Below are 23,446 nucleotides of genomic sequence, written 5' to 3'. Positions count from 1 at the left end.
TCTCTTTCACCCCAAGTGAGCCTTCCCTCAAATGTGTCTCCCTGTCTCTGTGCCCCTTACTGCCAGTCCTCCCTATGTCACTGACAGGTAACGGGCATTGGCAGGGTGACAGGTAGCACTGTGCCCTCTTCCAGCTCCTGCTTCTTCATCCACTGTTTTTCTGCCCCTCCCTGATAGCTCTTCTTCTTCCAGGAAGCCTTCCAGACCCCTTCCACCCTCGTCCTCCTTGGCCTTCTCTAACTCCTCCACTGGCTCTTGATGGCAGCAGCATACAACTGCCCCAAGTTTGCCTGTCATTGTCCCATGATGGCCAGGCTTGCAGGCTCAGGGAGACTTCTTACTTTGAGAGGCAAATATTTATTAAGCATGCCCTGTGCCTGGGACTGCAGATATTGACCCTAAACAAGTTTAGGGTCTGGAGTATAGGCAGGCCAGTAAACAGGCAGTTATGAAACATCCCTGTGCTGGGAATGGCCCCAGGGAAGCAGTGGCATCCAAGCTGGATGATTATTAATTACCCCAGAGCAGAGGAGAAAGGGGATTCCAGGAAAAAGAAACTATACAAAGGCCATAAAGCTGGCATGCATCCCTTTTCCTTCCCTCCTCTCTTCCATTTTCCTTCTGTCTTTTCCTCTCTCCCTTCTTCCTTCCTCCTCATTTGGTGAGTGAGCATCCATGACTTGTCAGGGCCTCTTCTGCATTTCTTTATCCCTAGGGTAAGCCACGTGGTAGGTGCTGGGAGCGGTCACTTGTTAGTTGATTCAATCAGCTGACAAGTATGTGATGCTTGTCATGTGCTAGGACCTGTTTGATTGGGGTGAAAGTTCCAAAGCATTTCCTGACAATCCTACAACCAAGGTCTCTTCCCCACCCCACCCCACCCCCAGTGGCTAGGAAATTAGCAGAGGGAAAAGAAAACCTGTCTTGGGGGAAAGGAGTGAAAAATGAGGCAGGGTCCATAGGAATTGTATGTGATCCCAACTGTGCAGCTGTAGGTGTGAGACCCTTGTCTAAGGACCAGCAGCAAATGAAGAGTGATCACAGGTTTAGAGGGAGGATGCAGGGAGATGGAGAGGATGTCGTAGGAGCTATGGAGTCAGATTGACCCCGGTTCAAAGCTCGGGTCTTTGCCCTAAGCTGGGTAAACATAATTTACCAAGTCCTTAACTGCATGCCAGACATTGGGCTGCGGACTCTACATTCATTATTCAACTTAACCTTCACAACAGAGTGTCAGGTAAGTGTTAGCAAACCCATTTTATAAATGAAGATACTGAGGCCCAGAGATGTAGGTGATGTGCACAGGATCACACAGCCATTGGAGGAGTCAGGATTTGAATGCAGGTCTGCAGAAGAGAATCTCAAAACCACAGTGTTCTTTCCACTAGTATATGTGGAGCCCTGAATAAATGTTGGCTCCCTTCCTGGCCTAGGTAAATATTTACCAGCCCAAGTGTTTACCATGTGCCTGGCACCATTGGCAGGTGACATGTAGGTGAATGGGAAGAAGAGAACAGAGCCAGGTGATCCTAAGACTTTGAACCAAAGCTTTGCCCTGCAGGTCTGGGTATGGGCCTTTCTTTGCTCTGAGCTGTTAGCTTGACCTTCACCAGGGACAGTAAGAATGCTCATGTCAGTGGGTCACTATAGGGCTTAAGTGGAGTTAGGCATGCAAATACTTGCCTGGAGGACACATGCAAATCACTGCTGTTTTTATTTAATTGCTTGTGATTTTTATAAAGCTACTCTCTAACTTAAAAAGTTCTCAGTCTAATGGAGAAGTAAGATTGGACTCACTGACTTGAAGATAATTAACACAATTTTGTAGTATAGATTAGCTATCAAATAGTGGCATTGTCATGTTGGTACAGAGGTTGTCTAAGGAAGCCAGAGTGGTCTGGAAAGGCCTCTTGGAAGAGATAGGACATGAGCTTCACTTTGAAGGACAGCCAAGTGGAGGGCTGAACTGGGCCTTCCAGTGGAAGACAGGTAAGGAAAGGGAGAGAGTCAAGGGTGGCTGTGGAAATTGGGAAGCCATAAGGAAGGCCAGATTTCAAGGGAGTGGGGAGCATAAGTGCTAGACTAAGGTCACATGGACAGTGGGGATCCATTGAGGGTCCTTGAGCAGGGATGTGTTTTGGGAAAGTGGAAGGGGCACCTATAGGTCTCGCACTATGCACTGTGCTATGGCAGCAGCTGTCTTCCTTCCTGTTTGACAACCCCCCATGTGTAATGAACTAGAACCCCCCAGTGAGAAGATCGAAGCAGAAGATAATTCACTCTGCAGAAGCCAGACATGATCTTTATCCTGAATCACAAGTATGTAGTGTCACAGTTATGATCGACCCAGTATCCTGACAATAGTAGTGTTAGCACCAAAAGGCTAGTGCTCACTCCATGCTAGCCCTGATGCTGAGAACTTTCCAAACACCCACCCCTGCTACAACCCAGTGCTGGCTTAAATCACTCACAGACCCAGCACCCTTGTTTATGACAAAGATTTGTAATACTGCCTTTACAGCCCTGAAATGCAATTCATAAATACTTTACCTGCCCCGATAAGTTCAAGACAGTTGAGATAATACCCTGGCTATATTTTAAAGGAAAAGCAAAAAAGAAGAAACTTATAAAACGTGTTTCAATATGTAAATGCTCAGTACACTGCAAAGGTAACAGAGTCATCTGGTGCTGGCAGCAGCCTGGCATAAATGCATCTGGATAGAAGACAAGAGAGCCAAGTTTCCATAGGATATTACCAGTTCTTTTTCCTCTGTGGTTTGCATCTTGCAACAAGAGTTAACCACATATGTTATAGAATCAACATGAATGCAACAGCTACAAATGTAGACAGAAGGGTATTGCATTGACCACTGAGGCTCTATCTGTGGCATTGCCATTAGTGATATGATTTTTCTGAAATGATGAATAACATTAACATTTGGTAAAGTACTGAATGAGAGAGAGTACAGTCTACCTTGAACTTACATGATAATTGCATTTCTGGAAAATTCAGTTTATTATTATCTTTTAAAAGATTTATTTATTTAGAGAGAGGAGAGAGCTTGCAAGTGGAGGGGTGGGGGGAGAAAGAGAGAGAGAGAGGGAGAATCTTCAAGCAAACTCCCTGCTGAGCGTAGGCCTGACATGGGACTCAGTCCCAGGACCCTGAGATCATGAACTAAGCTGAAATCAAGGCTTGCATGTTTAACCATCTACGCCACCCAGGTACCCCTGGAAAATTCAGTTTATATTAAATAATGAAGTAAAATATACTTTGAAGTTATTCATAAAGCAGATTCTAGACTTAATTATAAACAGCTCACCCTCCTCCACGATATACACACACACATAAATATCTAGTGGTGTGTTTGGAAATCATGAGAAACAGCAGTTTTTGTTACTTGGGGACTGTCCCATGCATTGCAAGATTGCCAGCTTTCTTAGCCCTTGGTCATTAAATGCGATGTCTTAATCTTTGTGATGACCTCAAATGGTCCATATGTCTCCAGTTTACCCCTTAGACAACAGTACTGCTTTTGTCACAAACACCAACTTACATTATATTGTTTAACCTTTACAACAGTCATTCAAGTAGATCTTTTCATTCCTGCTTTAGGGGTGTGCACATTGAGGTTTAGAGAGGTCCTGTCATCTGCTCATGATCACAGAGCTGGAACTGGAACTCACCTCACTTTTCTGTCTCACCACAGCATTTAATGCTGCATTGGCATTTTTTGGAAACATGTGTTTTAAGATTAATTCAGCATGCTTTTATTAAACACCTACTGGATTACAGGTACTAGTAAATCCTGGACACACACAGGCAAATATCTAAGATGCAGTTCCTGTGTGACACATGGGATGGTCCACAGAGAGAGAGGGAGGGAACATGGCTCAGGAAGGCAATGGAAAGAAATTCACTGTGGCCAGAGCATGCATTAGTTGAGAGGGAATGGAGAGGGGCAGGCTGGATGGGTAGGTCAGGACCAACCTAGAAGAGGGGTTTGTAGATGAGCCTAGTAAGAAGATGAAGTTAATGAATAGAGAGAAACAGAAAGGCTGACAGCAAAGGGGTAATGTGACCAGGGTTTCTTTAAAAAAAGGGCCCTGTGACTATGGAGAATGGGTAGACATGAGCCAAGGCTGGATCCTGCTGGGGTAGTTCAGTGGGACATGGTGGCAGCCTTGCAATGGACAGAAGAGAATGGATTTGAGAACAACACAAGAGTGAGCATCAGCTCCCACTCCCTGGGGCTGAACGTAGAGGGGGAAGGGGCCAGAGATGTCTACAAAGAAACCCAGGTTCCTGGCTCAAGTGTGTAGTGCTTGGTGCCACTGTTGGCTGAGAGGGGTAACATGGCAGGAGGACAAGGTGTGGGTGGTGGAGCTAAGGGAGAACCACATTGTGTCTGTGATGCTTGTGGTGCTGCAATAGAGATTGTCTGCATGGTGGCCTGGAAGGTTTGAAGCCCAGGAGGGAGGGGTGTGCAGTGGAGCCATCAGCATATATGTTAGAGGTCCACAGATGCTTCAGCGGGCCCCAAAATCTTTTGGACTTGTATAAAAATTATGGGACACATTCTTCTAGGGTGAGGGTTCATACCTATCACCTGATTTTCATAGGGTCTTGTGGTCCCAAAATGATGAGAAACTTCTAATTTTCAATATTTCATCTGATCTAAGATACACCACTATTTTATATGCCAGTATATAATACTACCACTTAAGAAGAATGTTTATCCGAAGCAGAAATACTTCCAGTTCATCTAATCTGCATTGCCTGACCTTCCTATATGACACGGGAAGTAACCACAGGAGACTCTTATAGACTCTCACTGCTTCAAAGTTTCTTTGGCAGATGGTCCTATCTGCGGGTGTATTGTTTGAGGTTTAATAGCTAATAGTTTGCATGTACTGCAGTAACAATGTAATACAGCTTCATCTGCTGGAAGATATTTTCCTAGATCCATGAAATACAGTTGACCTTGAGCCCCATGGGGGTTATGGGTACCAACCCTCTGCAGAGTCAAAAATCCACATATAACTTAATTCCCCACTTGATTGCTAATAGCCTGCTGTTGACCAAAAGCCTTACAGATAACATAAGCAGTTGACTAACACATATTTTGTATGTTGTATGTGTTATATACTATATTCTTACATAGAGTAAGCTAAAAAAAAAGGATATATGAAGGAAATCGTAAGAGAAAATACATAGACAGCCTTGTACTATGTTTATCTTTAAAAAGAATCCAAATACAAGTGGACCTAAGCAGTTGAAACCTGTGCTGTTCAATGGTCAGCTGTATTTAGTCGTTCCTGTGCAGGAAAATTTGAGATTGTGATTATTTTTCTAATGATTTCTATGTGCTTTACAGTATCAACTGTCACCCATTTTTCTGTGCGTTTCTGCAGAAACAATGTAATCTTTTAAAAATACATTTTAAACATCAAGCAGCAATTGATATAAATTAATTTAATTTAAAATATTTTAACAGAGCCACTCAACTGAAGTGACAATACAATGAACACCTTTGGGGGTGTTGGTTTTGAGCATGTGCATTTGGAGGTAGGAAATCCAGGTGTATGTAGACACAGGGGGTTGAAAGTGTTGGTCTTCAATTTGAGATATGGCTGAGCTGGTGAAGGCCATCAGGACATCTGTGACTTCTAAAACTCTAAGGGTAGGTAAGAAAAGTCAGGAGAGTGGGTAGACAGTGAATAGAGATGAGATAGAGGCCAGACTTTTGGGCAGCTCTGAATCTGCCCCCATGAAACACAGGACAGGGCTTGCTCCTGATCTGTCTTCACATCCTCTGTGCCTCCCACAGTATTTGGCACAGGCAGATGCTCATCAAAGTTGGCTAGTTGGACGATCAATTGTTGGAAAGAATGAGTGATGAGTGAAGAGTGAGCCTGTGAAAGAGACTAAAAAAATAATGAGGAAAGGAAGCAGACAACCAGAGACATCATCTAATCAGGGAAAATTAAAGCTACAAAATTGGAAGACAAGTGCGAATAAATTATTGAGTTTGACTTAATAGGTATTCCCAGTGTTCTCTGAATAGAGAGGTGGGAGACAGAATGGGGTCTCCATCAGCAGAGGCAAGTGTAGGTTCTCCTTTCAAAACATGAAGCTGTTTTGGAAGGAGTGTGTTACAACCAGCACAAGTGGCCTAGGAGGAATCCTTGTTGCTCAGGACTCCTAAGGAAGACCCAGGAGAACTCTGAGTGGCCTGTGGGCTGGAGGGAAGACAGTCTGTCACAGAGAGCAGGTGATGCATGCAGGATCCAGGAAGCACGCTGCTCTTTCTAGTTACACACATAATCCATGAATATGGGCTCTCTCCCCTCCATACCTCCACTGCCATGAGCAAGCATGTTGAAGACTAGTGTAAGAGGATGTGGGGTGGTGTTTCCCAACCAACAGTCTCCCCACACTGGTAAATCTTTGCCTGGGATTTAATCGTGTGCTTTAATGGTACTCTTGGTCTCCATGGCAACACCAGCCTTCTAGTCCAAAAGAGATGGATGAGGTTTAAATCATTATTAGCCAAGGTACCAAGTGTGTTTTCCAGGCAGTAAATAATAGCTCCTAATGCTGGTGTAAGCTTGGCTGGACACTGCATGAAATATTTATGCCACTTGAGCTTATTTGGGGATTTGTTTTCATTTTTGTGGTCTTTATGGTCGAGCTATGTAAATATCAATAGCATTGCCTCTCTAGTTAATCTTAATTCACCATAAAATAGGCTTAAACACTAGACTCCCCCATCTAGTGATTTTTAGATATCCTGTGGACAAGGATTTGAATTGCGCTCAACCGTCTTAATGAGCATGGTTGCTATTTAAGTATCTTGCCACCCCTGGATATCCAGCTTTTCAGCTACCAGGCAAAGCTTATTTCTTCCCCTGGAGGTGATGGTCCCAGGCTGAAGTACCCCCATGGGCTCCATGTCTTGAACTTTCTTGCTCTGAATAATGCAGCACATTCTAGATCATGAAGCTTTGGAGCAATAGGGACAGCCTGTCCCCCTTCAAAGCCTAGGCCCATGAGGAGCTCTCTACCTGTACCATTGTCACCTGAGCTGCCTACTTCCTTCATCACTGTGTTTCTAAGCTCCCACTGCTGCCACTGAATGGTCCACCACTAAGGCTGTGGGTGTTTGGGGCTGGCTCTTACACCCTTGTAGGCAGGGGCCTAATTCATTCATCGGTATGCCCTCCAAAAGCAGCACAAGGCCCAGCCCACAGTGGGCTCAATGAATGGCTGGTGAATTAAATTAGACAGAAAGTTCTTTATCCTTAGATGGAGAGGCTCAAAGTGAGAACTGTTTACACTTAAGGTCCATTGTGGGCACATGGGATTATATCCTGTTTTGTTCCATTTGTTCTCATTGGGTTATTGAGGTCAGAATGTGTTTATTCATCAACTGTTTACTGTCTTTTTAGGCCTTTATGAGAACCATTCAGAATGTGCAAAGATGAATAAGGTCCTTGCTCTTCAGTAGATCCCACCCGAGAAGGAGAGGCAGGTGTATGAGAAGGTAGAATGAAGTAAGAGCTAAGTGAAAGAAGAATGGAAGGCTGTTTACCATGGGCTGATGTGTCAAGTCTCTGTGTCTGGTGCTTTGTAGACATTGGCTCATTTAATTCTCACCCTTAACCGTAAGAGGTAGGAACTGTTATCTGTATTCCATAGATTTAAGAACCCAAGGCTCAATGGGATTGAGTTAATTGGCTTTATTATTATCCCCATTCTATAGAAGACAATATCAAGACCTAGAAAGACAATAATTTGTCAAAAGTCAACCATGTAGATAGAAAGTGCCAGAGGCTGGATTTGAACTTGGTTATTCTGTGGTCAAGGCTAATCCCCCTGTCTGTGTGCTGAACTGCCCAGTGTGCTGTAGGCTATACAAGGAGCATTTTATCCTGTGGCCTGATTCCTAAAAGACATAGTAATTGACCAGTCTTGAAGGTTGGCAAGATTTTGTTAACTAGAAAGGGGGAAAGGACCTTCTCGGTGAAGGGAATGACAAAAGCAAGGATTTACACACATGAAAATGCAGGGTTTGTTTGGAGAACACAGGGAGATGTGTGAGGTGAAGCTGGTTGGATTACAGGAACACTTGAATTCTCTATGGGGCTGTGTTGTGGTTGAGTGCTGGCACAGATATGAACCTGAATCCTGCCTTTTTCTAACTGTGTGACCATGGGCCAAATACTCATCTTCTGGATGCCCAGTTTCCACTTCTGTGAAAGAGGAATGGTAATGGTTTCTACCTTATAGCACTGGATAACATAATGGGAAAGCATGTAGAACCAATAATAAATTGGTTCTAAAACTAATAATTTGTTTTAGACTAATAAATTGGTTCTAAAACTAATAATTAGTTCTAAAAACTAATAATAAATTAGTCCCATTATTATTAGGGACCTCTTGATCTTCCATTTCTCATGAACAGAACACTTTTCCCTCTTAAGACCTCTGGTCCAACCAGCATGGCCCTGATTAGTAAATAATAAAGCCAAGGGATCTCCAAGTTGGAACAGTCCATGAATGTAGATGATCTTTATGGTCCCAGGCATAAGCAAGAAGAAAGAATAACACCATTCCTAAGATGTTTGGTACCTTGCCCACAATGCACCAACCCCTGAAGATGCCTTGTTGATCTAATCTTTCCTTCATAACCCATTAGGGCTGGCAGTGGCATTTTAGGGTCAGAATCTGAGAAGTCTCATAAGTTTTCCCTCATAAGCTGCACCTGATCCCCTTAACAAGTACATACCCCTCAATGGGGAGCCCTCCAAGCTCCTTCTTCATGGGTTCTTAGAGCTTCATGAAGGTTGGCAATGCTTATTGTCATTCTTCTTCTTCCTCTTCTGAAAGTATGACTCCATCTTTTCACAGGGCAGGCTTCATCCCCATGATGACACAGCTGGGTCCCATCCTTCCCTTCACTGTAGCCTTTGAGTCCCTTCTATTCTTTTAGTTTGAACTTAGTCTTATGGAGTTTTATCCTGGTATAATTCCTTCCATTCCATCTAAGTGCTGTCAGCAGCCTGGCCCTTTCAGCTGTCACAGCTGTTGCTTGCAATCAGGACTTCAGAGGATTCTCACCCATAATGGCCCCTTTGGCTTACTCCTGCTACCCCCTAGCCTTCATTCCAGAGTCTGGCTGCTGCACCTCCTCAGAACGGCTATGTACACTTTCCTTCTGTCCTGATGTTTTCTTATCTCTGGTCCTATTCACCCAGATTTTCTCAACCAGTGATTTACCACCTCTTTACACCAGCCTTCTGCTGCCATCACATTGCTATTCATTCCCATTGATAGTGAGAGGATCCCACAAGGATTTTCAGGAGCCATGCTCCTGTCTGCCCTTACAGCAGAGACAGGGATAACTTCAGCCTCTCTATTTATATTCTTGAACCCCCCCCCCCCATATATGTTGTTCTCTCCTGGCCAATGAAACTCACTCACTGGGCTGGAGGGGCATTGCTTATTGACCCTGTGGTGGCCAGCAAAGGTAATCACAATCCTTCCAGTTATTGAGCAGTGTCTGTATGTCAGATGCTTTGCATGGTAATCCCAAATTCTTAAATCAGCCTTTGAAATGGGCATTAGCCTCATTTCACACATGAAGAGGATGGAGGCCCGGAAGACCTCAGAGACATTCTAACCGTGTATGCACCTTTGTACTTGATGATGGGGTTCATACCATATTTGGCTACTCACCCTGTCAAGCTCATTCTAAACTGTGACAGAGAAGGTTAAAACAGTAGCTTATTGGAAATGGTGATCTCTTTGATGGGTCTTCTAAGTGCTTTTCTAATTTTGCTAACTGGACCTTTCTGAAGACTTCCTGACTGTCTTTGTTGCACTCTTGGTTGATTCCAGGTGTAGAAGGATGGTTGCTCTGAAGAGTCTACCTTCAGGATCCTTAGATCATCTTTGGAATCCTTTCTTCATTCTGAGGAAAAAGGAATAGTGTGGATCATTTGGGCTAGTGCCTTCATTTAAGAAAAAATGATAGAGACTTAGAGCAGAAACAGGACCTATCCAAGATCACAGAGGCAATCAGGGGTTAGATATTTAGGTTACATGTTTGACTTTTTATAATGGAGACCCCAAAGAGCAGTAATGGAAACAAGACAGATTATTTGTCTCTCCCATCACAGTTCAGGTGTAAGCTGCCTGCTATTGGGGACCCAGACTATTTCTGTTCCATTGTTCTGTCCTTTGGGTGTTACCCTCATTTCCTTGGTCAAAGATGGCTCACTACTTGGTCTTCATTCCATCCTGTGGGAAGGGCAAGAAGGGAAGGATAGAATACACCCCTTCCCTTTAAGGACCCAACCTGGAAGTTGTACACCACACCTTCATTTGCATTGCATTGACCATAACGTTGTCATGTGGCCACACCTGACTGCAAGGAAATATGGGAAATGTTGTCTTTATTCTAGACAGCCATGGGTCCAGTCAAAAACTAGGAGTTTTGATACTGTAGGAAAAGAGAAAGTGAATCTTGAAATAGGGCTCATGGTCTCTGCCCTCGTGGTAGAATGGGGATGGGGACTGAAACCAGATCCTCCCACCGTGCTTGCTGCTTCCAGCCCTAATCCCATCCTTCTCTTCCTCCTCAACCTAGATCTGGGATGATGCCCTGAAGCACAGATCCCAAGGCTAGCTAGTGTTTAGGTATATTATTTTAAGCCTCATACATGGGCTAACTTTCTTAGATAATGATATACTATGTACCATTGCATAAAAATTATAACTACAGCTTCCCATGGAAATATTTCTGCATTGCTGAAATATTATTCTCTCCTCAAATAGTGAATATCTTCACTATTTTCTTGTGAAAACATGACTTCTACCTATTTAGAATTTCGTTGCTTAGAACGTTTTTTCTTCACTTCCTATTTCTATTACAATGATCTAAAGAATAATGCTTCTAAAAAGGGTGAAGAGGCCAATTATGCCCATGGTGACATCCCTTCTTCAGACTCACATTCTCCTAGAACCTTGTTCCCAGAGATCAATAACATCTTAGGGGAGGTTATACCAGACTATTTGGTGCCTACTATGGTGTACCTACCTAGGAATTCAGATAGTTTTCTCTCAAAAGTCAGAGCTGGGGAAGATCTGTTGATACTCAAAACACTGATACTCTAAGGATTGGATGTTTAGTATTGTGCTTTCCAACCATATGTGCTGGGCATATGTACCCTCACACAGAGGCAAGCCCAGATAGAAGGGAAGTCTGGGAGCACTTGACTAATACAGTTTCCCATGCTGGGGTAGTAGGCTATGACGAGTTGCTGCCAAAAGTAAAGCAAGCTGGACTTTTGTTTGTTTGGGCCTTAAAAGTCAAGGACAGACAAAGGAAGAAACAGGAATTAAAACAGGAAGGCCTGTCTTGTCAGGTCTGTGGCATGGAGCACAGGATGTGTGGTAGCAAGAACTGACTTCTGATCCCTTACAGTTCTGTGACCTGGCACAAGCCACTTCTTTCTTTAATTCTCAAGGGTTTTCGTTTGTTTTTGTCTGCAAAATAGGGATAGAACCTACTCAAGTGGTATGAATATCAGTTAGAGGTACTATATAACACATCTGTGGCACCCACTGGTGCTCAATTAACAGCAGCCTCTTCCAAGGCCCTGGGTAGCTGGCTCTCAGAAGGTTCAGCCTAAATTATGTCAGGACCTTGGATAGCTCTAAGGAATCCTGGTCCTTTAAAAGGGTTATGGTTAACTATGGAATCTTTTAGAAAACACTGTGGTTGCTGGGAAGGACCCCAGCAATCATCCCTCTGATCGTTCACCCAAGTATGAGATGTTCTTTCTACTGAAAGTACACAGGATAATTTTAGTGATACATAAACCCATATTAAAGAACATCCAGTCATAGAATGAGATAATATTCCTTTTTCATGTTGCTTAAGGCAAAAGGTATAGTAAGCTGCTTTATCTTTTAGCACCTCCCTGACACATGCCACTTTTGCTTTTGAACAAGTAGAAAATATAGCTTAGCCTGAGAGCCTTTGGCTATAATTTAATTGCATTTTATTTTCATTGCATTTATTTTTGCATTTACCCTCTATACTTGTGGCTAGAGATAATGGTTTTCTCTATGGCAGTGATTCAGTTTTTCCATTACATATATTTATTGAACATAAAAACAGAATATTGAATTATAGAAAATATTAAGTGAATAGTACAAAGGAATACTTGTATATGGTAAAAAAAAAAAATGAATTGGGAAAATGGTACAAGAGTGATTGAATCTTGGATTAGTTCTCCCCCTGCCTCTAGTAGATGGTAAAATGCCAGCCCTGAGAGGGTATGGAGCTTGCCCAAGCTGCTTATATTGGATCTTCTGACCCTGTGGGTCTGTGTCCTTGCCCTCACACCACCCTGCTTTCCCAAACCTTTTGAACAAGGCTCAACTTTCCAATTGACTCCATTATCCTGGAAAACTTAGGGATGGTCAGCCTTTCTGCAACTTTTGTCATTTTCCCAATGATCAGACAATCTCCTTGCTATGAAATAAATAGCTGTGTCCTGGAAGTAGGGGGAAAATGCCTCACAATTCCAGTATTGGAATGCAAATGAGCAATTAGAGTCAATTAAAACAGGATACAGTATAATTACCACCAATTGTGCTAACCTTTATATTCAGGAGGACTTGACCTACTGAAAGGAAATTAAACAATAGTAAAAAAAGTCTTCCATAACCAAGGGATGTGTTTAGGGAAGGAACTTCATTTCAGAGACCTCAGAGGTCTGACAGATTAGACCCTCCTTCCCCCACACCCACCTCTCTGGATCTGAGCCACCACTGGCAGCAGCCGGGAGCAACCAGAAACTTGATGGTACCTTGTCAGTTACTTATTGTGTCCATCACCAAACACTGCATAATTTAGCTTAATGCCTGAACCCTGCTTGGCTCTTCCAGAGAATCTTGTAGCCTCAGGCAACTTAAAAGTGATGAGCTTTGCTGATGAAGTACCTTGTACCTGAACTTTCTTGCCCTTTGTGTCTGCACTGATCTATCTTTCGAAGACAAATTTCTTATTTCCTTATTTATCAATTCTCCTCTTAAAATCAGATTCAGGGGCACCTGCGTGGTTCAGTTGGTTAAGCATCCGACTCTTGATTTCAGCTCAGATTATGATCTCAGGACTGTAGGACTGAGCCCTGCGCTGGGCTCGGCACTCAGGGGGGGAGTCTGCTTGAGATTCTCTCTCTCTGTCCCTCTGCTCCTCCCCACTGCTAGCATGCATGCATGTGTGCACATTCTCTCTCTGTCTCTGTCTCTCTCTCCCTCAAATAAATAAATCTTTTTAAAAATCAGATTCAATTTTCTGAATCCCGTTTTATGGAGACCCAACATTTCATATGGACAAAGCACAGCATGGTGTTCTGAAGCCCTAAGTTAACCTCAGGATCCCAGATCTCAGCCTGCTTATTTGTTTATCCATTTACCAAATATTTATCGAGCACGTTTTAAGTGCCTTATGCTGGGCATTGTGGATACAACAGGGAAAGTAAAAGACAGAACTCCCTTTCCTCAAGGAGCTTATGTTTTAGAAATCTTAAGCTCCTGAGGCAATGAAACAGCTGATGGAGAGCAGCTTGAGGTGATTGGAGGGTGCTGGAGTGATGGGGATGCACATGTGGTAGGGAGTTGGGGAGGATGTGGCACCTTAGCCTCTCAACAATAGGTGGGCAGGTGGCATGGCTTGTAGGTAAAGAAGATAGGTCCTGAGATGAGATGGAGGTACAGTAGTCCTCCTTATTCGTGATTTTGCTTTCTGTGATTTCATTTCCTCAATGAAAGCAGATGACCCTCCTTCTGACATCAGAAGGCCAATAGTAGCCTAACGCTATGTCACAGTTTCTGTGTCATTCCTCTCACTTCTCATCACATGGGTAAATATTTTTTCATGTCAGAGCATCACAAGCTGGATGAGTACAGTATAATGGGATATATTGGAAGAGAGAGACCACATTCACCTAACTTTTATTCCAGTATATTGTTAAAATTATTCTAGTTTATTCTTGGCTATTATTGTGCCTAATGGATAAATTAAACTTTATCATAGGTATGTACATATAGGAAAAAAAAAAACAGGGACGCTTGGGTGGCTCAGTGGTTGAATGTATGCCTTTGACTCAGGGCATGGCCCGGGGTCCTAGGATCAAGTCCCACATCAGGCTCCCTGCATGGAGTCTGCTTCTCCCTCTGCCTATGTCTCTGCCTCTCTCTCTCTCTCTCTCTGTGTGTGTCTCATGAATAAATAAATAAAATCTTTTTAAAAAAACCATAGTATATATGTATGGTTCCATGCTACCTGTGGTTTCAGGCATCCAGTGGTGGTCTTGGAACACATCCCCTGTGGATAAGGTGGGGGTGGGGGTGCTACTGTATTTCATTAACCATTCTGGGCCTCGGCTGCCTGACATATAAAATAGGTAGGGCAAAGATATTACACCTGGAAGGCAGGGTTTCTGACCTTGAGGAGTCCTAGCCTTGTGGGGATTCAGACATACCTAGGATGAACACCTAGAGCTGGATATTACAGATAAAGAGTGACATGAAAAGATAAGGAGGCCTGAAGAAGCCTGGCATACTCCCCAAGGGTGAGGAACCTAGCACAGCAGAGGACAGAATGTTTGGGGGAAGGATAGAGACTGGTCACGTCACATAGCAAGTCAGGGAAGAGCTGAGATTTGAATGCAGAGTCATCTAACTCCAAATCCAGTCCTCTGCAGTATATTCCACAACCTTGAATGTGAGGCTGAGGGGAGCAGACTCAGAGAAGCTGGAAGACATGCTGGATTCATGGTTTTGAAACCTGGGCTGTGCTGTGGCTAGCTTGGGGCTGTCACATAACCAAGAAGAAAAGTGACAAAAGGCCCCAGTGATCAGACTAAAGATGGGGCGTTGGGGATCCCTGGGTGGCTCAGCGGTTTAGTGCCTGCCTTCGGCCAGGGTGTGATCCTAGAGTCCCGGGATTGAGTCCCACATCGGGCTCCCTGCATGGAGCCTGCTCCCTCTGCCTGTGTATCTGCCTCTCTCTCTCTCTCTCTCTCTCTCTCTCTCTCTCTCTCTCTCTCTTTCTCTCTCTGTGTGTGTGTGTCTCTCATGAATAAATAAATAAAATCTTTAAAAAATAAAAAAAATAAAGATGGGGCGTCATTTCAGAATATAGTTGGAGATCAAGTTGGCAGGACTTGATGCCACTGACTAAATGTGAAAGCAGCTGGGGAAAGAGGGGAGGCAGACTCCAGTTTGAACACCTGGAAGACAACCCAGGGGAGAGTATTCTCAGCCCATTTCCACACTGTTGGCTAGTTCTACATCTTCCTTGGTGGACTCAGCCTCTCCCATTCCTGCTTATCCTTAGAGACCCAGCTGCAACCCCACTGTCAGAGCTGGAAGGCTGAATCCACCCACAAAGAACTTTCTAGCCTGTCTCTCTAGCCTCCTTTTCCTGTTTCACACTACTCTGGTGGGTGTCATGAGCCCAGGAGTGTCATGCAGGCATGCACATTCGGCAGTTCCTTCTTTGAGCACAAGATCTGGGTCTTCCCACTCTGGGAACAGGAACTAAGGACCTGCAGGTGAATGCATAAGGACTGTGAATGCATAGATAACACATGGGGCTAGAGCAAGGGTAGCAGATAGTGGGTTTCTTCTCAGCTCATTATGGAGGCTGCCTGGAGTACTATGGAGGGTTCTGAGGCTTGGTTGCATCCAGGCTTAGCTGCAGAGAGCGTTGTGATTGGTTGGTGATGTCTGCCATAGGCATAAGAGGGATGTGGCAGGGTGCAATCTCTTAATGGCAAGATCTGTATTGTTTGGACAGTCTACTACTGTTCTCAGGAAAAATCAAAGATGATGTTGGAGTGTCTGGTATAGCTGAGGGTTAGAAGGGGCTGTTGGGAGAACCAGGACCAGTGTCAGACACAAGCTGTCCTCAGCATTGCATTTTCAACTTTCATACCATTCTCCACTTGTGTCCATTACATAATGATGCCCCTAAACCACCTTTTGTTCCTTGACTCAAGGCTCTCAAACCTCAGCTCACAAAGGGATTTTTCCAACTAATGCCTGCCAGCCAGTGGTTTCATTTTGGCAGCCCAAGTCATTGTCTGCACTGTGGTCTTTGGGCAGTTCATCTGAATATTTGCTTTCCTTTATGGTTTTATTTTTAAAAGTGTAAAAATGAAGGTGTAGATACCAGCAGAGGAAGTGTAGTTCTCCTCAATGTAATGTAGAAGCAGAGCATGCATTTGAAACACTAAAAAATGGAATTACTCCAAAATAGTCATTAGCCATTTAATGAGTTATGCTACTGTAGAGTTGGAGGAACAGTCTGCTATGTATGTTGCTGAGGGCATTTGGGTGGAGGTGCATTTGGCCACGTTATAAGTGACCCCTTAATGACACACTGGTTGCCCAGCACACTCAAAAGTTAAACCAGGTGGAGCATAACCAACAAGTTGTCACATCAAGGTGGTCCAACACAATAAGGATAAAGTCCTATGATTTTCAGTTGTTCTTCTATTTTATCCGGTAATATTCTTCTCCTTAAATTTTATGACCACCGGGGGTTAAGATAGAACCATCATTATTCAGAGCCTGGGCATTCTGGATAATCCATCTTCTACCATACCCCAGAGACAAAAGTGGAAAGTATGCAATTAAAAGCAATAGATTTTAGCTTCCCCTTGACTTTTCATAGACAGAAGCTGGTTGGCTGGTATGTGGGGGCCCAGTTTGAAGGAAGAGAATCCAGAAAATATATGAAATTCTGAAGATCCACGATAGCTTGTGCCTACCAGGCTAGAGGAAATGGAGCTTTTATAGCACAGTTAGCTGTATGGGCAGGAACCATTAACCCTGTTGATTGCAGGCTTCTTTTTTTTCTTTTTTAAAGATTTTATTTATTTATTCATGAGAGACACAGAGACAGAGACAAGACAGAGAGAACTAGAGACACAGGCAGAGGGAGAAGCAGGCTCCATGCAGGGAGCCCAATGCAGGACTCGATCCAGGGACTCCAGGATCACGCCCTGGGCCAAAAGCAGGCACCAAACCACTGAGCTACCCAGGGATCCCCTGATTGCTGGCTTTTATTTTTTTTACTATCAATATCAACCACTGGCTCTTGTTCACCTTTTCTGGATTACATGATATACTACAGCAAGAGATTGTTTGAAATAACTTCATGACCTGTCCATGGAGCCAATGATTGATTTGGAATAGAAGCAGGGTGCTAAAGTGGCTGGAGCCGGGCTACGAGCAGGCTGAGGATGGTCCCGCATTGTAGGTTAAGGACAATGTCTGGATGAAACAATCGGACAATGTCTGGATGAAACAATCCAGCCCTCTAGATGTGAGCAGGACCCAATGACACCACCCTCTCTGCTGGTTCTCATCTTTTGTTTTTGAGGACCAGGTTTAAATCCTTGCTTTGTCACTTACCAACCAAATTACTTACGTTTGCTTTTATGTAAAGTGTGGCTTCTTACCTTTTACTTTACAGGCTAAGTGCAGGGAAACAGTAATGGTTTTTTTGTTTTTGTTTTGTAGTGTTCCCGTCCCTTTCAGTCTCCAATGCATATATGAGCATTCTTCAATGAAATAATAGGGCAATTAACAAAGATCACTGTGTGTAGTACTGTATTTAGTGTTTCTGTTTCAGTTTTTCTAAGATGTTAATTTATATGAAAATTAAATAATACAAGGAAAAAATCCAAGAGGAAATGCTGCATAAATATAGCTATTTCTGTTTTTTTTTTTTAAGATTTTATTTATTTATTTGACAGAGACAGGGAGAGAGAATAAGCAGGGGGAATGGCAGAGGGAGAGGGAGAAGCAGGCTCTCCCTAGTAGAGCAGGGAGCCCTACTCAGGGCTTGGATTATGACCTGAACCCAAAGCAGATGCTTAACTGACTGAGCCACCCAGGCACTCTTAAATGTAGCAATTTCTATTGTCACGTGTAAAGTGACTTGCATTTAGTAGGATTTTATTCTCTTCTTCCCTCTGTCCCCATTTCCCATGAACTGAACTTCTACTTACCATTTATGGGGCAATACCTGGATCACCTCCTTACAGAAGCCCTCCCTGACTGCCTCTATAATTAATTACTCTGTGCTCCTCCAGTGTAACCCCCCCCTGACTACATAATGCATTAATTATCTACCTACCTCCATGTCTGTCTTTTCTATCAATGGGGAAGCCTCTTGAAGCCGAAACTTCCATTCAAGACTCCTTATTTGTATTATCCAGTCTAGTTCAATGCTTGGTACATAGGAGTGCTTTTGGTGAGTGAGTGAGTGAGTGAGTGAGTGAGTGAGTGAGTGAGTAGGGGGATGAGTGAGTAAATAAATAAATGCACTAACTGAGTAAAGGAGTGGACCACTGGTAAAAGAAACCCTAGGTTTAAAAATGTTTCCTCTAGAAGAAATAAGACCATAGGTCATACAGCACAGGTTCTTTACTGGGACAGTCTGAATCTGTGAACCAGTCCAAAAACTGGTACACATATCTGTGTCTGTGCACCTTTGTGAGAAGGGAGGAAAGTCTGTCCTTAGATTCTCAGAAGTTTCCATGGCTCCCAAATGTTGACAAGTTGCTGATCTAAACAGATGGAACAAAGCAGCCCCCACTGAGGGGACACAACCGAGTGATTATAAGAGAGACTGTGACAAAGGAGAAAAAAAATCAGAGCTGAAGGGGACACCGAGTCCTGCCTGGACCTGTGGACCCAGGACAGGAACTCTCAGAGTCTAGAATGTGTTGCTGTTTCCTTGTAAGCAGCTCTTGTGTGAAGAAACCCAGGGAAGATTTTGCTTCTTGCACAGAATCTGTGGTCAGAAAGGGCTTCCCAGGTTCATTGGGCCCAATCACCTGTCTCCAGGCACACCATGCTGAAATGATCCCTGGCAAACACTGGATATTTCTTGCTTTCACAAATTCCCTCCCTGACTCCTCCTCTGCACTTTTCTATCCTATCCTTGGCTGTGAAAATTTGCTTTTCATTAAGAACAGTGTTTCTCAAAAATGTGGATTGTGGTCCATTGGTGAATTGTGATCTGAACTTAGAGGGTCATGACCAGTTTAAAAAAAAAAATGAAATAGAATATGATGGAAAAAATTGAGTGCATCACACATGTAAGAGTATTTCGTGAAACATCCTGTTTTAGCTTGATGTGTATGGAATTTTGATATCATATATATTTCCTTCTGTGGGCTGTGGTCACAGATGATTGAAAATAACTGATCTCAAAAAAAAAAAAAAAAAGAAGAAAGAAAGAAAATAACTGATCTCAAGAATCATTGTAGGCACTCACTGGATACTTGCTGGAAGACCCAGCTCTTGAGGGGTCAGTGGTGAGAGATGAGGTGGGAGAAGAAGCTGTGTTAGTGGGTTCATGTATTGCTATACTGGGAAGTCTTTTGCTCCAGGTGAGAAGTTAGGAGCCTGCCATGTTGCCACCACTGCCACCCCTTCTTGATTCTTTCCTCTCCTCCCCTGGGCAGGTTGTGTATGTCACAGCGACATTCCCGTATGTCATGCTTCTGATTCTCCTGATCCGAGGCGTCACTTTGCCTGGGGCCTCTGAGGGGATCAAGTTCTATCTGTACCCCGACCTCTCGCGGCTCTCTGACCCACAGGTAAGTGTTGCTTGCTCGATGCCCAGTTGCCTGTCACCACTGGGAAGCCCTCTGCAGGCCTTTGCTACTAACCATGGGGCTCAACAGCTGGCTGAGCTCATGGAAGCCTGTGGACCCCTTCTCACAATAGTCATTTTCAATGCATAAATTAACATGAATAGAAAACAAATTTGTGACATGGTATTAACAAATGTGCTTGTTTATCAGTACATTAAACAGCAAGATCCAGCCATAGATCTGATAATTTTCATGGTTTCAAAGTAATGATACCATAAATGATATTTGGAGATATCTATGCTGTGATATCAAATTATCTGGGATTTCTCCTGCTAATAATACTGTAGTTTGCTGTCTGCACTCATAATTGAAGAAGGGGCTAAATTTCAGTTAGAAGTTAGTGAAAATAAAAACAAACTTTTTCCTCCCACCTAAAATCACAGATCCCTGTAGCCATTCATCTCAGCTAGAGGAACTGAGTCTTCGTTGGTGATTGATTTTCCTTGTGGGTGTAGCTCACAAAAAGAAAATAATTGGTGAAAACTAGCTCACCTGTTAGTTGTCTCCAGGAGGGCATTGGCTGTTGTGCCTTAAAGGGAGTGACTGTTTATCCCTAAGCTTCTGTAAGTGGGTAGTGGTGGTGTGGTGTGCATGGGGGTAACATACAAGACAAGAGATGAAAACAAACATCTTGCAGACCCAGGAGTGCTCAACCTCACTACTTGTTAGAAGCTCCAGGGAATTTTTTAGGAATCCCAATTCCCAGAGCACAACCTACACCAATTAAATTAAATTTTCTGGGGATGGGTCCTAGGTATCAGTATCTACTAAAGGCCGCCAGGTAATTCCAGTGTGTCAGATAATGTGCTCAAAGACATTTGATAGATGAGGCGACATCCTTTTTTTTTTTTTTTTTTGATCGAAGTGTAGTTCGCATATAATGTTATATTAGTTTCAGGTGTACAGCATAGTGATTCAACATTTTTATAATTACAAGGTGATCACATGATGAATCTAGCTACTGTCTGTCACCATACAAAGTTGTTATATATTATTAACTATATTACAAGTAGTGTGCCTTGTATACCTGTGACTTATTTATTTTATAACTGGAAGTTTGTACCTCTTAGTCCCCTTCCCCTATTTCGCCTACCCACCCTCCAACAATCACCACATTGTTCTCTGTATCTAGGAGTCTGGTTCTGTTTTGTTTTATTCGTTTTTTTTAAGATTCCACATATAAGTGAAATACAGTATTTTTCTCTATCTGACTTATTTAGCATAATAGCACCAGCTCCATCCATGTTGTCACAAATGGCAAGATTTCATTCTTTTTTTAAGATTGAATAATATTCCATTGTGTCTGTATGCCCCATCTTCTTTTTCCATTCATCAATCAGTGGACACTTGGGCTACGTCCATAATTTGGCTATTATAAATAATGCCACGATGAACATAGAGGCACCCATATTTCTACTAAAACAAACATAGATAGATCATGCATTAGAATGTAGAATCTACATAGAAAATAAGCCTGCAAGAAATTCCAAGTGTGCAGTCTCTGGCTTCCAGCCACCCTCTGTTAGGGGGAAAGGTTTATGGAGCAGTTCCAGTGTACCTCATTGCACTGATTAAGGTTCATGGTGGAATGGCATTGTGTACTCATTTCTCTCTCAGTTTGCTGTACTGTGAGGGGCCCCCGAGGCTCAGGGCACCACCAGGCACTTGAGGCAGCATCCTGAATTGCAAGCAGAATCCCTAGGAAGAAGGAAATTAGCTGCTGACTGTTGCCCTCACCGACTCCAACCTCTGATGGCAAAGGCTCAGTTGGAGAATCCGTTTTGAAAAACATATTTCCAGAATCACTGGTCTGTGCATTTTGTTAGATCCACAAATTTTTGACCCAGGACAGATTTCCTATTCTTTAAACTTTGCATGTTTCCTTATCCTAATCCTCAAGGTCAGTCAAGAGGTCCTGAGCATCACCTGCAGTTTCTGAACCTGACTGATCATCGGAACACCTTGGAACATATTAAAAGTACAGTTTCAGGGGATATGAGATGGCACCTGCACATCTATGTTATTAGAAAGCTGCAAAGGAGATTCTGATGATCAGAAAAGTTTGGGAAAACCCAGCCAACACCTACAACCGTAACCATAGAGCCCTATCTACACATATACACATGTGTGCCACCAACTCACACCTACACACAGAAAAGGAGTGAAGCCAGATAGTCCATCATTCACATTGTCCTCATCATCCCAGTCTCCTGCCATCTTCTTCCTCTTAGGCCTTGGCTCCCAGGCTAGCAGTTACCTACAAGGCTGTTCTGTGGAATGGCCACTTGGAGTCATGGCAAGCACATTGGGCCAGCAGTCTGGACCTGGCCTTCCTCTGGCTCTGCTGCTGATCCTGAATGACGTTGGACAACTTCCTTCTTTCTTCCTCTTTCGGCTTCAGTTTCCTCATTAGTGACATGAAAAGGTTGAATTCAGTCGGCAGTTTCAAAGTGGATTCAGAGAATTCTGCATTTTCTGTGAACATGGGTTGACAAACTGACTTAGAGGCCAAATTCAGCTCTCTGCCCTTTAAAAAAAAAAATAAGTCATTGAAACACAGCCATTTTACTTATTCTTTCACATATTATTTGTGGCTGTTCAAAGGCATGACTCAGAGGCAGTATTGAGTTGAGTGGCTGAGACAGAAACCATGTGACCTCTTGTGTTGAGAGTCCCAAGACCCCACAGACATTGAGTGATATACTAGAAGGGCTCAGAGGACTCAGAGCAGTTACAGTCTTGAAAATGGTTTATCTCCATCATAGGCTTCCTGTGGTATCCTGCCAGGAGGAGACACACAGAACATATTCCCAATTGCAGTTTCAAAATGCAGCAGCATGTGGGCAGTATTTCTGCCCAGAGGAGATTGTTCAGGACTTGGGTTTTTAATGGGGAAGTTTTATTAAGTGCACAGGTAGTTTCTAGCCACGTGATCAATCGCACAGTCCCCAGAATTCCAGACCTTCAGAAGGAAAGCACGTGTTCCCCTAAATTGCATTGTTTGTACAAACGGTCCAGGCAGGCTGGCACAGCAGAATTCAGTGCCCCAGGCATACAAAACGACTGTGTAACTTAGTACCAGGGGGAACATCTTAGCTAGCTTCCCAGACACCAGTCAAGAGCCAATCCTGCCAACAGGCCCTTTTGGGCAGCAACATCAAGCCTGCTGTGGTAACTCTTTTCCTGCATACCTACAAAACCTGAAATATTTACTGTTTGGCCTTTTCTTTTAAAAAAAGTTGCTAACCTTGAGCTGCAGAGTCCTCAGATGCCTGTAAGGGGAGAGTTGGCCTCTGACCTCCACCTGACTCTTCATTCCATGCATGTTGCCACTAGCCTGGTCCAGACACCACCATCTCCCACTTGACAGGAGCCTCCTAACTCATCTTCTAGAAATGTCTCTTGACCCCCGTAGGCTACTTTCATGCAGCGACAGAGTGACCTTTTTCAAATATAAATATGACAGGCACCTCTTTGCTTAAATCCCTCCTGGGGTTCCCTGTGGTCTTTGGGATAAGATCCAAATGGAAGGGCCTCCAGTGTCATCTGTGTACTGCCTCCTTGCTACACTCCCTTTTCATTCTCCCCTTCTCTCAGTTCATTCCAGATACTGACCTTTCTACCTTGGAACCTTTGCATGTGCTATTCCTTTGCTGAGAACACTCCCTCTTTATTCCCACAGATCCTG

General features: G+C 43.5%; 1 protein-coding gene across 1 annotated transcript in view; it reads left to right on the top strand.

Annotated features, from left to right (window-relative positions):
• SLC6A11 (solute carrier family 6 member 11) overlaps positions 1-23,446 on the top strand; it is a 127,993-nt gene that overhangs the window by 41,928 nt on the left and 62,619 nt on the right. Inside the window, exon 6 of the mRNA XM_026016942.2 lies at positions 19,567-19,701. Coding sequence (XP_025872727.2) covers positions 19,567-19,701 — 135 coding nt within the window. The remainder of the gene's footprint in view (positions 1-19,566; positions 19,702-23,446) is intronic.

This window comes from Vulpes vulpes, chromosome 9 (assembly GCF_048418805.1).
Source record: "Vulpes vulpes isolate BD-2025 chromosome 9, VulVul3, whole genome shotgun sequence".
Lineage (NCBI taxonomy): Eukaryota > Metazoa > Chordata > Mammalia > Carnivora > Canidae > Vulpes > Vulpes vulpes.
Note: the sequence above shows the minus strand (reverse complement) of the source record. Positions and strands in the feature narration are given on the sequence as shown.